Genomic DNA, 13902 nt, shown 5'->3' with positions numbered 1-13902 from the left:
CCTTGTGGTTGAGAAGATATATTCATTGCCTAACATATTCCGAATATCAAGTTTTGACAGCTACGGTTACTTGTTTAAAGGGACATAGACAAATATTTATGTTTAATTTATTTAAAAAGAAAGTGTTCTTTTACTTTTTCCATCTTGCTGTTTCTAGTACTAACATTTAAAAGGGACAAGCTTTCATGATTCTGATAGAGAGTACAGTTAAAAAAATAAATATATATATATATATCAAATTGACCTTTTTTACTCTTGGTTATCATTTCTTGAAGATTAGCTCCTTTCCATGAAAGCATACTGAGGTATGCTCACCATCGTGCCCATGCATTGAGCACTATATGGCAACAGTGTGTGTAGTAATATTGTTATACAAGCAACTGTAAGAGGGAGCTTTAGAGTGCTGTAGCTTCTGACACTCTATGATAAAACTCTATGGTGAAGACAGCATTGTGATGCTTGCTGTCACTCAGCTTTAACAGCTGCAGTTAAAGCACCCTCTACAGGTTGCTTGTATAATGTTCTCAAACACACTGCAGTCACGTAGTGCTCAAGACAAATACACTCCTGAGCCAACTTCAGTATGCTCTCATGGAAATTAGTCAGCCAATGAGATCAACGCGCTAAATCTGATAATAGAAGTTAATATGATTTTTTTTTTTAATTATTTTGCATGAATCCATCTGTTAAAATTTGGCTTCGATTATAAACCCACAAACAAAAGGAAGGTGAAGTGGAAACTATGAAAAGATACAGATAACCCAAGACCATGTACAAATAAACTATTATTATTTAAAACATTCACTGGAAATTGTCTTTTTAAAATAACCCAATAATTTGAGAAACATTGGGCATTGGGTTATATTTCCTTTGAGAACACAGAAACCTTTCTACAAACTGCATTGAAGGTGATTAAATAGTAACAGAATTGTAAAGTGTCTTTAGTGTCCCTTCCAGCTAATCACTTGTTACATTTTGTGTTGCAGAAAGAGCGATTTTATGGAGGTTCTTTCATGTTGGTGGCGCCATCTTGCAAAGAGTTAGCAGATCTAATAAAACACTGTATGAATTATGACCCAAACAGAAGACCCTTTTTCAGGGCAATCATGAGAGAAATAAATAAACTGGAAGAGCAAAGTGAGAGCCTCTTTTAGTCTTATTTGCATTTTTTTAATATAATTTATGTCCTCTGTTTTATATTTATTATGTATGTTGGTGTTCTTGATATTAACTTTATTTAAACATTTTCTTTATTTATAGATCCAGATATAGTGTCTGAAAAAACACCTTTAGGAGAAGTCGACCCAACATTGTTTGAGAAACGATTCCTGAAAAGGGTTCGAGATTTGGGAGAGGTTAATTTACTTTTTATCATAAATATTTACATTGTGGAGAAGATATTGTGATGTACCGTCTATATAGCATCAATAAGTATTAAATGTTATTTTCAGAGTTAGAATATCTTCTGAGACAATATGGCATCTACAATTTTGAGGTCTTAGATCTAACCACCCATGGCAATGAGTTTTTACAATATCCTTATAGAAGAAAAACATCATGTTTTTCCATTGGTTGAGGTTTGGGGCAACTGTGCAAAATACTACATATAATTAAAATATATAGGTGGATGTAGAATGCATGGATGTCTGCTAGATGCTGGTTGGATCATAGGACTCATCAGACCTTGCAGTTTGCTTAAGCAGGATATGGGTGCAGAGCTGGCATATTTAGAGATATCTGGGGCATGAAAAGAACTGTTAAAATTCTATTCATTAAAAATTGCAGTGTCTATAAATGCTAAAACCTTAAAATTTGATTTTTTACTTATTGTTTTATTTTCTTATTCAAGAGTAAAGAGAATATCAATATCTTTTTAAAGACACGATGAGTCCACGGATCATCATCCTTACTTGTGGGATTACACCTCCTGGTCTGACCAGGAGGAGGCAAAGAGCACCACAGCAGAGCTGTTATATATAGCTCCTCCCTTCCCTCCCACTCCAGTCATTCTCTTTGCCTACGTTAGTGATAGGAAGAGGTAAAGTGAGGTGTCAATCAAGAGTTTATTATTTTTAAAGTAGTGCCAGAGAGTGCTGCTTTGTTCTAGGGTGTAGCCGTAGTCCATATCAGTCTCATCAGTAGAGCTTTTGGTGGCTTTAGAGCAATAGGAACTGGTGGGACATAATTCTTACTGCGCCTCCTATACATTTATGCTGCCCTAATCCAGATAGCCTAAGCACATTTAACTCAGGCTTATCTTATTCAACAGGGCTATGGGAGGGAGAGGACCTCTTAAACCTGCTGGACTGTCCTGCTGTCGGACAGCATTTAAGGTAAGTGCTTACTTTGTTCATTCTGGGGAGTAGACTCAGAGTAAAGTGGGCACTTAAACTTAGTTTGAAGTTTACATAAGACTCTTGTATGGAGGGTTTGGTTTGGACAGCTATGAGTACAGGCACTGGGGCTGGGAGAAGGCTTGTAGTCTCTTGCCAAATTTTTCAATTGAAAGCAGACTGAAAAGGATGTTTTGGCTCATTTTATTATAAATGGTGGTTACGGTTCCTCATTTACTTTTACTCCTTTGTCGGGTAATGTGTTTGGGGAAGTTACGCCCACGATGGGCGGGGCTATATTTTTGCACGCTGCCTTTAGATTATTGCGCAGTCCTAAGCCGACAGAAGTGGACGTCTGTACACGTAGCTCTACTACCGCATGTTGTTTCTGAATAATTAGGCAAGCGGTGGTAGCGTTTTTTATTCCCCTGTGTGTCCGGATCGTTTTTCATCTATAAAGAGCTAACAAGTGTTCCGGTCAGGGAGTAGTGAGTCTGTTGGCAGGTAGGCACCTCAGCAGAGTTGCTGAGGTGTATAGGTGTCTGATTTTACTTTTATTTAACTGCTGGGGAACATTTTTCTGTAATTCAGTAAAAAATTTGCGGTTTTAAAATTTAAAGACACAGTATCGTTTTGTTTTTTTTCCTCTCTTTTCTGTCATCAAATTTTTTGTGATCAATTTGATTAGCTTTGGACATATGTTTCTTATATAATATAAACTCTTAAAGAGTTTTGATTTTTTCCTTTTGTATTTTAGTATGGACATAGGAGCCGTGCAAAATGTTACTTGCTCCATGTGTTTGGATGCTAATGTGGAGCCACCAATCCCTTTCTGTCCCTCATGTATTGAGAGGGCTTTAAGTTATAAGGAAAATATTTTTCATAAGCAAAATTTTTCAAAAGCAGATGCTTCTCAGGAATCTAATGATGAGATTTAGAGTATGCCGCAGCTTTCTCCCCAAGCGTCCCAACGCCCGCACAAGCAGTGCCCTGTACTTCTGCTCTAGCGCCTGCTGGAGTTACTTTAAAGGACATAGCTGCACTTATGTCTTCTACAATTTCTGATGCGTTGTCTGCTTTTCCTATGCTACATGGCAAACGTAAGAGGAAGGACAACCATGTTGTCAGTGAAGTTTCTGATGCAATGGTGGCAATCTCGGATGTACCCTGCCAGGGAACTGAGTTGGAGGGTTTGAAGGTTCTATCAGAAGGCAAAATTTCAGATGCAGAAAGTTCATTACCTTTGACTTATTCGGAGGTTGTATCTTTCAGGTTTAAACTAGAACACCTCCGCCTGTTACTCAGGGAGGTTTTGATAACTTTAGACGACTGTGATTCTACGGTAGTAGTCGCTCCTGCGAAGTCGAGTAAATTGGATAGATATTTTGAAGTTCCTTCTTACTCAGATGTTTTTCCAGTACCAAAACGAACTTCGGAGATTATTTCCAAGGAATGGGAGAAACCAGGTATTCCCTTTTCCCCATCTCCTATTTTCAAGAAGATGTTTCCTATAGCGGGCGCTATCAGGGAAACTTGGCAGATGGTTCCTAAAGTGGAGGGAGCTATTTCCACCCTAGCCAAGCGAACTACTATTCCCATTGAGGATAGTTGTGCTTTTAAAGATCCCATGGACAAGAAGTTGAAGGGTCTAATTAAAAAGATTTATGTTCACTAGGGTCTGCTATTGCAGCCGGCTGCGTGCATTGCTACGGTCACTAGTGCAGCAGCTTATTTGTTTGATGCTCTGTCTGAGTCTCTCAGAACTGAGACCACTTTAGAGGAGATCCAGGATAGGATTAAAGCTTTAAAGTTGGCTAATAAGTTCGGGGTTTTCTATCCTAACTCGCAGAGCCTTATGGTTAAAACCCTGGTCTGCGGACGTATCATTCAAGTCTAAGCTTCTGGCAATTCCTTACAAGGGGAAGACCTTGTTTGGACCGGCCCTGAAGGAGATTATCTCTGATATCACAGGAGGCAAGGGTCATCTTCTTCCTTAGGATAAGAGAAGTAAACAAAAAGGACAACAAAGTAATTTTCGTTCCTTTCGAAATTTCAAAGGAAATTCTTTCCCTTCCTCCTCTAAACAGGAAGGGAACTATTCGCAATCTAAGTCTACTTGAAGACCCAACCAGTCTTGGAACAAGGGTAAACGATCCAAGAAGCCTGATGTTGAATCCAAAACAGCATGAAGGGCATGCCCCCAATCCGGGACCGGATTTGGTAGGAGGAAGGCTATCATTCTTCGTTCAGGCTTGGGCTTTGGACGTTCAGGATCCCTGGGCGGTAGAAATAGTGTCTCAGGGATACAAACTGGAATTCAAGAATTTTCCTCCCAGAGGAAGATTTCTTCTTTCAAGATTATCGGCAAACCAGATAAAAAAAGAGGCATTCTTACATTGTGTACTCTCCTCCCTGAGAGTAATTGTCCCTGTTCCAGTACAGGAACAGGGGCAGGGTTTTTATTCAAATCTGTTTGTGGTTCCCAAAAAAGAGGGAACCTTCAGACCTATATTAGACCTCAAGAGTTTAAACAAGTTTCTCAGAGTTCCATGATTCAAGATGGAAACCATTCGTACCATTCTTCCATTGATCCAGGAGGGTCAATTTATGAAGACAGTGGATTTAAAGGATGCATATCTACATGTTCCTATCCACAGATATCATCACAAGTTCCTGAGGTTTGCCTTTCTGGACAAACACTTTCAGTTTGTGGCTCTTCCTTTTCGGGTTGACTACGGCACCCAGAATTTTCACAAAGGTTCTGGGGTCTCTACTGGCGGTTCTAAGACCGCGGGGCATTGCGGTGCACCCTATCTGGACGATATTCTAATCCAGGCGCCATCTTGTCAACAAGCAATATATCATACCAATGTTGTGCTATCCTTCCTGAGATCTCACGGGTGGAAGGTAAATCTGGACAAGAGTTCCTTAATCCCGAAGACAAGGGTAACTTTCTTGGGAACTCTAATAGATTCTATATATCTGAGGATTTTTCTGACAGAGGTCAGGAAATCAAAGATTTTAGATGCTTGCCGAGCACTTCAGTCCAATCCTTGGCCGTCAATGGCTCAGTGCATGGAAGTAATCGGACTGATGGTGGCGGCAATGGACATCATCCCGTTGGCTCGGTTTCACCTCAGGCCTCTGCAGTTAAACATGCTCAGGCAGTGGTATGGAGATTATGCAGACTTGTCTCCTTGAATAACCCTGGAACAGGAGACGAGGGACTCTCTTCGATGGTGGTTGTCTCTGGATCATCTATCCCAGGGAACCTGCTTTCGCAGACCTTCCTGGGTGATTGTGACAACAGACGCCAACCTTTTAGGGTAAGAAGCTGTCTGGGGTTCCCTAAAGGCTCAGGGAGTGTGGACTCAGGCAGACTCTGTTCTTCCTATCAACATCCTGGAACTGAGAGCGATCTTCAATGCTCTTCTGGCCTGGCCTCAGTTGTCTGCGGCCCAGTTCATCAGATTCCAGTCTGACAACATAACGACAGTGGCTTACATCGATCATTAAGGAGGAACGAGGAGTTCCTTAGCGATGACCGAGGTAGCCAAAATAATTTGGTGGGCGGAGGCCCACTCTTGCCATCTGTCAGCGATCCACATCCCAGGGGTGGACAACTGGGAGGGGGATTTTCTGAGCAGGCAGACTTTTCATCCGGGAGAGTGGGAACTCCATCCGGAGGTGTTATCCACCCTGATTCTCAAATGGGGTCGGCCGGAGTTGGATCTCATGGCATCTCGTCAGAATGCCAAGCTCCCAAGATACGGGTCGAGGTCCAGGGACCCTCAGGCGGAACTGATAGATGCTCTGGCAGTTCCTTGGTCCTTCAATCTTGCATACCTATTTCCTCCGTTTGCGCTTCTTCCTCGGGTGATTGCTCGAATCAAGCAGGAGAGGGCACCGGTGATCCTCATTGCTCCTGCTTGGCCTCGCAGGGTTTGGTATGCAGATCTGGTGGACATGTCATCCCTGCCACCTTGGAGACTTCCGTTGAGGAAGGACCTTCTCATTCAAGAACCCTTCCTTAACCCAAATTTAGTTTCTCTGAAGCTGACTGCTTGGAGATTGAACGCCTAATCTTATCCAAGCAGGGTTTTTCTTATTCGGTCAAAGAGACCTTAATTCAGGCGCGTAAACCTGTAACTAGAAGGATATACCATCAGATATGGCGTAAATATCTCCATTGGTGTGAATCCAGGGGCTACTCATGGAGTAGAGTTAGGATTCCCAGAATTTTGTCTTTTCTCCAAGATGGTTTGGAGAAGAATTTATTGGCAAGTTTCCCTAAAGGGTCAGATCTCTGCCTTATCTATTTTGTTACACAAATGTCTGGCAGATGTCCCAGATGTTCAATCCTTTTGTCAGGCCTTGGTTAGGATCAGGCCTGTGTTCAAGCCGGTTACTTCTCCATGGAGTCTGAATTTAGTTCTGAAAGTTCTTCAAGGAGCTCCGTTTAAGCCTATGCATTCCTTGGATATTAAGTTGTTATCTTGGAAAGTTTTATTTCTTGTTGCCATTTCTTCAGCTCGAAGAGTGTCTGAGCTTTCAGCATTACAATACAGTTCGCCTTACCTTTTTTTTCTATTTGGATAAGGTAGTCATACGTACTAAACTAGGGTTCCTTCCTAAGGTTGTTTCAGACAGGAATATTAATCAGGAGATTGTTGTTCCTTCCTTGTGTCCTAATCCTTCTTCTCAGAAAGAATGTCTTCTGCACAATTTGGACGTGGTCCGTGCTTTAAAGTTTTACTTGCAAGCAACTAAGGACTTTCGTCAGTCTTCTTCTCTTTTTCTAATTTTCTCTGGAAAACGTAAGGGTCAGAAAGCTACAGCTACCTCTCTTTCTTTTTGGTTGAAGAGTATCATCCGCTTTGCATACAAGACTGCTGGACAGCAGCCTCCTGAAAGAGTTATGGCTCATTCCACTAGGGCTGTTGCTTCCTCATGGGCATTCAAAAATGAAGCTTCTGTAGAACAGATTTGCAAGGCTGCAACTTGGTCCTCTCTTCACACTTTTTCTAAATTTTACAAATTTGATACTTTTGCCTCGGCTGAGGCTGCTTTTGGGAGAAAGGTTCTTCAAGCATTGGTGCCTTCCGTTTAGGTTCCCTGTCTTGTCCCTCCCTTATCATCCGTGTACTCTGGCTTTTGTATTGTATCCCACAAGTAAGGATGATGAACTGTGGACTCTTGTCTTTTAAAAAGAAAAGAAAATGTATGCTTACCTGATAAATTTGTTTCTTTTTAGACACGATGAGTCCACGGCCCGCCCTGTTCTCTTGAGACAGGTTGTTAATTTTTGTAGACTTCAGACACCTCTGCACTTTGGCTTTTTCTTTCTTTTCCTAACTTCGGTCGAATGACTGGAGTGGGAGGGAAGGGAGGAGCTATATATAACAGCTCTGCTGTGGTGCTCTTTGCCTCCTCCTGCTGACCAGGAGGTGTAATCCCACAAGTAAGGATGATGATCCGTGGACTCATCGTGTCTAAAAAGAAACTTATCAGGTAAGCATAAATTTTCTCTTTTTTTAGATAAATTAAACCAGTAACCTTTTTTCTTTTCTTTTTTTTAAAGGGGCATTTTGGGAAAGTTGAGTTATGCAGGTACGATCCAGAAGGTGACAACACTGGTGAGCTTGTAGCAGTAAAATCACTGAAACCAGGAACTGGGGGCAATCACATTGCGGATCTGAAAAAAGAAATTGAAATTCTGAGAAATCTCTACCATGACAACATTGTAAAGTACAAGGGAATTTGTGCAGAAGATGGTGCGTGATTACTACTACTTGATTTGTGTTTATCTGTGTTCTCTATAATGGGATTTTAAAGAGAGAACGTTGTTAGTTTAAATTCATCATAACACACATGAAACATTAAAGGGATACGATACCGAAAAATGTTCTTTTGTGATTGACAGAACATACAAGTTTAAAAATGTTTCCACAAATTTGCTTTGTTCTCATGGTATTCTGTGTTCAAAAGATACCTAGGTAGCACCTAGAGCACTGCATGGCAGAAAATAGTGCTGGCATCTAGTGCTCTTGCAAATGGATCACAATCTAGCAAAACTGCTGCGGACTTGTGCACGCTCCTGAGCTTGCAAGATACCAAGAGAACAAAGAAAATTTGGTAATAGAAGTAAATTAGAAAGTTGTTTAAAATCGCTGCTCTTACTGAATCATGAAGACAAATTGTCCCCTTGACTGCCAGTAAGCTATTTCTTTTATTTGGTGCTTCCATAGTTATTATTTAATTAGCAAACAAACCAAAAGTATACATGGCAGCAGTGATTGCTATTTAGCTTATATTTGCATTTATTTCTAAACTAAAATATGTCCTATATATTCGTTCTCTAATATACTACCTTGACCTCTTTAACATGTATTCATTATAATTAAAGGGCTGTAAAATGTCTTCACTTAAACAAGCTTTCATTAACTAGTGTAAATATTGAGGAAACTGTTGTTTAAAGCAACAAAAAAGAGTAAAAACAAAATGTTCTAATGCGTTAGACATTTTAATTATTGCAATTTATTTGCAGATGGTTAAACACATAGTTTAAGTTCACTCCTGAGCAGTTATGCATTATTGGTCCAGAACTGTATGTGGCCACGGCATATGTGGGTATCCACCAATCACCGGTTGTGATCGGCAGTGCATTGCTGCTATGGAGCTGGCTTCAACTATGTGTTTAACCCCCTTTGCAAAGAATAGTGCAATAATAAAGTACTCACAGTAAATCATGTAATTATTGCTCATTTATGCCCCTTTTACCAAATGTAGTTTTAATATCTCAGACTGTAGGTGTGTACTTAGGTATGGCTTTATAACTGTGACTTGCAGTATTTTATTATATTCAGTTAGTTCTCAATATTATAATTTTTTTCCAAATATATGGTTGTAAAAATTCTGTCTTTAAAGGTTGGAATTGTTTTTCTTCATAAATAGACACAAACTTGTATATTTTCCATTTAATTTAGATGTTATAGGATTTGTATAGTTATCTGATTTTTAATACTAGTGTCATTTTTACACGTAGGAGGCAATGCAATTAAACTAATAATGGAGTATCTTCCTTCTGGAAGCCTGAAGGAGTACCTGCCACGAAATGTGAATAAAATAAATCTTAAGCAGCAGCTTAAATATGCAGTACAGATTTCACGGGTAAGTGACTGATGAACCAGCAAACTGCCTGCAGAAACACGTCATCTAAGCAGAGAATCATGGGTAGATTTACTGAAAACAAGCTACACATTAATGATTGGACCAGGAACCCCAGGTCACACAATATATTTAGGGGGTAACCAAGTGTGGGGCACCCATAAGTATTTAGACGTATTGTCAACAGTCCTAGTCTTAGCTTGATTTTGTGGGTATCATGTAAGTTGCTTTGGCTCCTTGACTATTTGAATCTAACAAAATTAAAACAACTTTCCAACTTTCTTTTATCATCAATTTTGCTTTGTTCTCTTGGTATTCTTTGTTGAAAGCTAAACCTAGGTATGCTCATATGCTAATTTCTAAGCCCTTGAAGGCCACCTCTAATCTCAGTGGATTTTGACAGTTTTCTACAGTTCATGTGTGCCATATACATAACGTGCTCACTCCTGTGGAGTTATTTATGAAGTTAGCATTGATTGGCTAAAATGCAAGTCTGTCAAAAGAACGGAAATAAGGAGGGCAATCTGCAGAGGCTTAGATACAAGGTAATCAAGGTAATCACAGAGGTAAAAAGTAAGTATTGGTAAAAAATTGGTAATAAAGTTATTTTCTTTCTTAAAGGGAGACTAAACCCAAATTTTTTCATTCATGATTCAGATAAAGAATACAATTTTAAACAACTTTCCAATTTACTTCTATTATCTAATTTGCTTCATTTTTTAGATATCCTTTGTTGAAGAAAGAGCCAATCACAGGAGGCATCTATGTGCAGCAACCAATCAGAAGCTACTGAGCCTATCTAGATATGCTTTTCAGCTAAGAATATCAAGAGAATGAAGCAAATTAGATAATAGAAGTAAATTAGAAAGTTGTTTAAAATTGCATGCTCTTTCTAAATCATGAAAGAAAAAATTTGGGTTTCATGACCCTTTAAGACATGGTGAGTCCACAGAATCAACAATTACTGAGGAGGAGGCAAAGAGCACCACAGCAAAGCTGTTAAGTATCAATTCCCTTCCCACAACCCCCAGTCATTCTCTTTGCCTTCAGTGCAATGAGAAGGTGAAGTGTAGGTGTCTGTTAAAGAACTTCTTCTATCAAGCTTTTATTATTTTGAAAGCCTGAGCAGGTTTGCTCCGATCTTTCCTGACAATTGGGTCTAGCTGTACTCCACGTTAGTCTCTTCAGTAGGGCTGTGGTAGCTTTCAAGCAGTTAGGAACTTGTGAGGTGGAACTCACTGCGTTTTCCTGACAAATTGCTGCCCTGATATAGAAAGCCAGAGTAGGCTTACTCTGTCCTTTTCTTATTCCACAGGTCTCTGTGAGGAGTGGCATCCTCTCATACCGGGTGTTCTGTCCTCCTGCCGGACAGCTGGATGTGCAGGTAAGACCCTTTTGTTTTCAGAGTAGGAGGCTGGCACTGATGGGGTTAAGAAATTCCTGCAACTTATATGGGACTCAAAATTCTTCATTTGAAGGTTTTTTTCTGGCAGGGAGCAGGCAGTAATGGCATGTGGCTAGAGACTTAGGGGTTAATTTCTTTCAGACAGGAAGGAGTTAACCTCTATTGGGGTCTCAGATGTGTTTTTAGGTTCACTGGCTTACTAAAAGTTGATGTTTTAGGACGGTTAGAAATGCATTATTATGACTTAAGCTATCCTAATCTATCGTGTATCGCTCTCAGTGAAGGGAGCGCACTTTTCTGTCGGCGCCTTCATATGGGACTCCTATAACGGAGTGGTACCAGATATCGCTGCCTGATATGATATTTCTCTGCTTTTAGGAAGCGGCCATTTTTTATGGAGACAGCTGCATGCATTATTATATATAAACATGTATTTAGGCAGGATGAAGCGGTAGTACTGTGTCTATGTTTAATGCCTCTTGTCATAATTTTTATGCATACTTAGAGTCAGTATTGTGTAAATGTGTTTTATCGGCAAGATGAAGTACGATATCGCACGCTTCATTTACCTGTCAATTTGGTGGCCCCGCCTCCTTTCTTCTCTTAGCAGAGCGGCGCCGTTTTAGAAATGGAGTGCAGTTTCTTTCTGCTTGACTTTGAGAGCGTGTACTGTTAAAGCTGTATGTATTTCATAGCCATGGTGCTTATAGGGATATAACCTAATGTGTTTTTGTTCTGGTTTTTAATGACATCATAACACTTTTGTCATAAATCCTCAATTATGGGTTTTATGATGGGGAGATAAATGTTCAATTTTCCTTTTAATATTTATGTTCCTTAAATCTTTTAGATTATTTCATCTCAACTTTTTAAATAAGGGGCTTACGTTCTAGTTGGAACAGCCTAGGAACATATGTTATTGACTTGAAGATTACATTGTTTTTTATTAAATCTCTGTTCCTCATATTCAGAATATATTCTTTGGAGCCTTTTGCCTCTTAGGATAACTTTAGACAGATTTAAAGGTCTATGGTTTTTCCGGGGGCTTGCTTAGCAAAAACTAATAATGGTACAAGAGGAGATAAATCTGAGCCTTATGTCTCCCAGGATGATGCTGTTCAGGAAATGCCACAACTTTCTCCTTATATGTCCCAAGCCTCTATGACATCACATGCGGTTCCTCTCTATCTCCTGAAGGAGTGTATTTACCTACAGATTTTGCAGTTCAGGTATCCTCTGCGGTATCTGCGACTTTATCCGTTTTTTTCCTTACCTATAGGGAAAATGCAAGAGGACATTTAAAGTTCAGATGTAAGGTTTCTGCTCCATTTTCTGTTACGCAGGTCATCCTCTATCCTAAGTCTGGTGAGGAAGATTCGCCGGTAGTTTCTGAGGGTGAAATGTTAGATTTGGACAGTATAATTCCTTCATCTGATGCTGAAGTCCTATCCTTCAGATGTATGCTTACACACCTCTTGTACTGTTATAGGAGGTTTTAGCTACTTGGACGACATCAATATCCCTGTTGTTGTCAACCCTTGGAAGTTTTGTAAACTTGATCATTTCTATGATGTTCCTTCCTTTGAGGAAATGTTTATAGACGCACTATGAAAATTTTCACAGGTGTAGGAGAAGCTAGGGATCCCTTTCTCCCTGTCTCCCATCCTTTAAAGGATTGTCCTGTTGCTGACTCCATTAAAATGCTCAGTGCCCTAGGTAGAAGGGAGCATTTCTACTATGGCTCAGAGAACTTTGATCCCTATGTAGAGTAGCTGCTCCTTTATGGATCCATTGGTAAAAAGATGGAGGTTTAATTGTTTAGAGCAATGTCTTGTCTTATTAGACTTGCTGTACTAGCCGCTGGGCATTGAGGCGGAAATCTATGGTCAGCTGAGAAGCCTACCTGTGGTTTAGTGGTACAGCCTAGGCTTTATAGTTCTGCAGTTGCAGATTCAATACTTTGTTTCCTCCAAATCCACGCTTCTGGCATCTCCTTTTAATGATGAGACCTTGTTTGGACTTGGTCTAGCAGAATTATCCTCTGACTTTAAGGGTGAAAAAAAGGTTTTTCTACCACTCGTCAAGAGAGTAAGACTAAGGAAAGTTTATTTTTCCTCTTTCTGCAGGGTCAGTCATGCCTTTTCGAGTCTAGGATTTTCTCCCAGGGGAAGATTTCTCTTTCTAGAGTATCTGCAATCCAAGTGGGATGAGAGGCTCCCTTGAACTGGGTACAGGGTCTTCATCTCTGGGAGTGCTAGTTCCAGTCCAGTTTCGGGACGGGATCTAGGTTTTTTACCTGAAGTATCTCAGATTCTGACCTTCAAAGTAGTATCCTTTCTCCTTTGATTCGAGGGCCTGTTCATAACGAACATAGACCTGAGAGATTTATTGTTCCCTTGATCTGTATCTTCTCAAGTTTTCTGATTTTTCGTCATCCTAGACAGACCTCTAGGTCTTGGGATATTGCAAGGATGTTTTTCTGGACAATATATGGTTCGGGTATCATCCTTACTTCCAGCTAACTCTATTTTAAGAGATCTTGTCCAATCTTCTTTTCCAGGGAAGGAAAATGAATCTGGAGAAGAGTTCCCTTGATCCATCCACAAGGGTGCTTTATTTGGAACTACCGCCACAATACCCTGAATGCACCAGATTCCATCTGATCTCGGAAGTTAGGCAGGGTCAGGCTTGGTCAATACCTGTATGGGAGACCACCTGGGAACTCCAGGTGCGGTATGCTTGGACCTTATTGGATTCTCCATCTAGTAGAAGATGTCTAACAAAGGTCAGATAATCAAGGATTTATTCATTTTCCCTTCTCTGCAGTCTACTGTACGGCCAACAGCAAGCTCTAGTGGCCGGTGGATAGCTTAGCCATCTTGCAACCGTTTTTTTCCCCCAGTGACTCTGTGTACGGAGGAAATTGGTCTGATGGTATTCCATGGACATCATTCCTTTTGGTATTTTCCATGACATGGAGAACTTTCGGATCTGTCT

General features: G+C 40.3%; 1 protein-coding gene and 1 pseudogene across 1 annotated transcript in view; both read left to right on the top strand.

The window, feature by feature from the left end:
• The window catches only part of JAK1 (Janus kinase 1), a 459211-nt gene that overhangs the window by 348875 nt on the left and 96434 nt on the right, over positions 1-13902 (top strand). The window contains exons 16-19 of the mRNA XM_053693677.1: positions 987-1137; positions 1261-1355; positions 7915-8107; positions 9379-9503. Coding sequence (XP_053549652.1) covers positions 987-1137; positions 1261-1355; positions 7915-8107; positions 9379-9503 — 564 coding nt within the window. The remainder of the gene's footprint in view (positions 1-986; positions 1138-1260; positions 1356-7914; positions 8108-9378; positions 9504-13902) is intronic.
• Positions 13527-13645, top strand: LOC128641476 (uncharacterized; annotated as a pseudogene).

This window comes from Bombina bombina, chromosome 10 (assembly GCF_027579735.1).
Source record: "Bombina bombina isolate aBomBom1 chromosome 10, aBomBom1.pri, whole genome shotgun sequence".
Taxonomy (NCBI): domain Eukaryota; kingdom Metazoa; phylum Chordata; class Amphibia; order Anura; family Bombinatoridae; genus Bombina; species Bombina bombina.
Note: the sequence above shows the minus strand (reverse complement) of the source record. Positions and strands in the feature narration are given on the sequence as shown.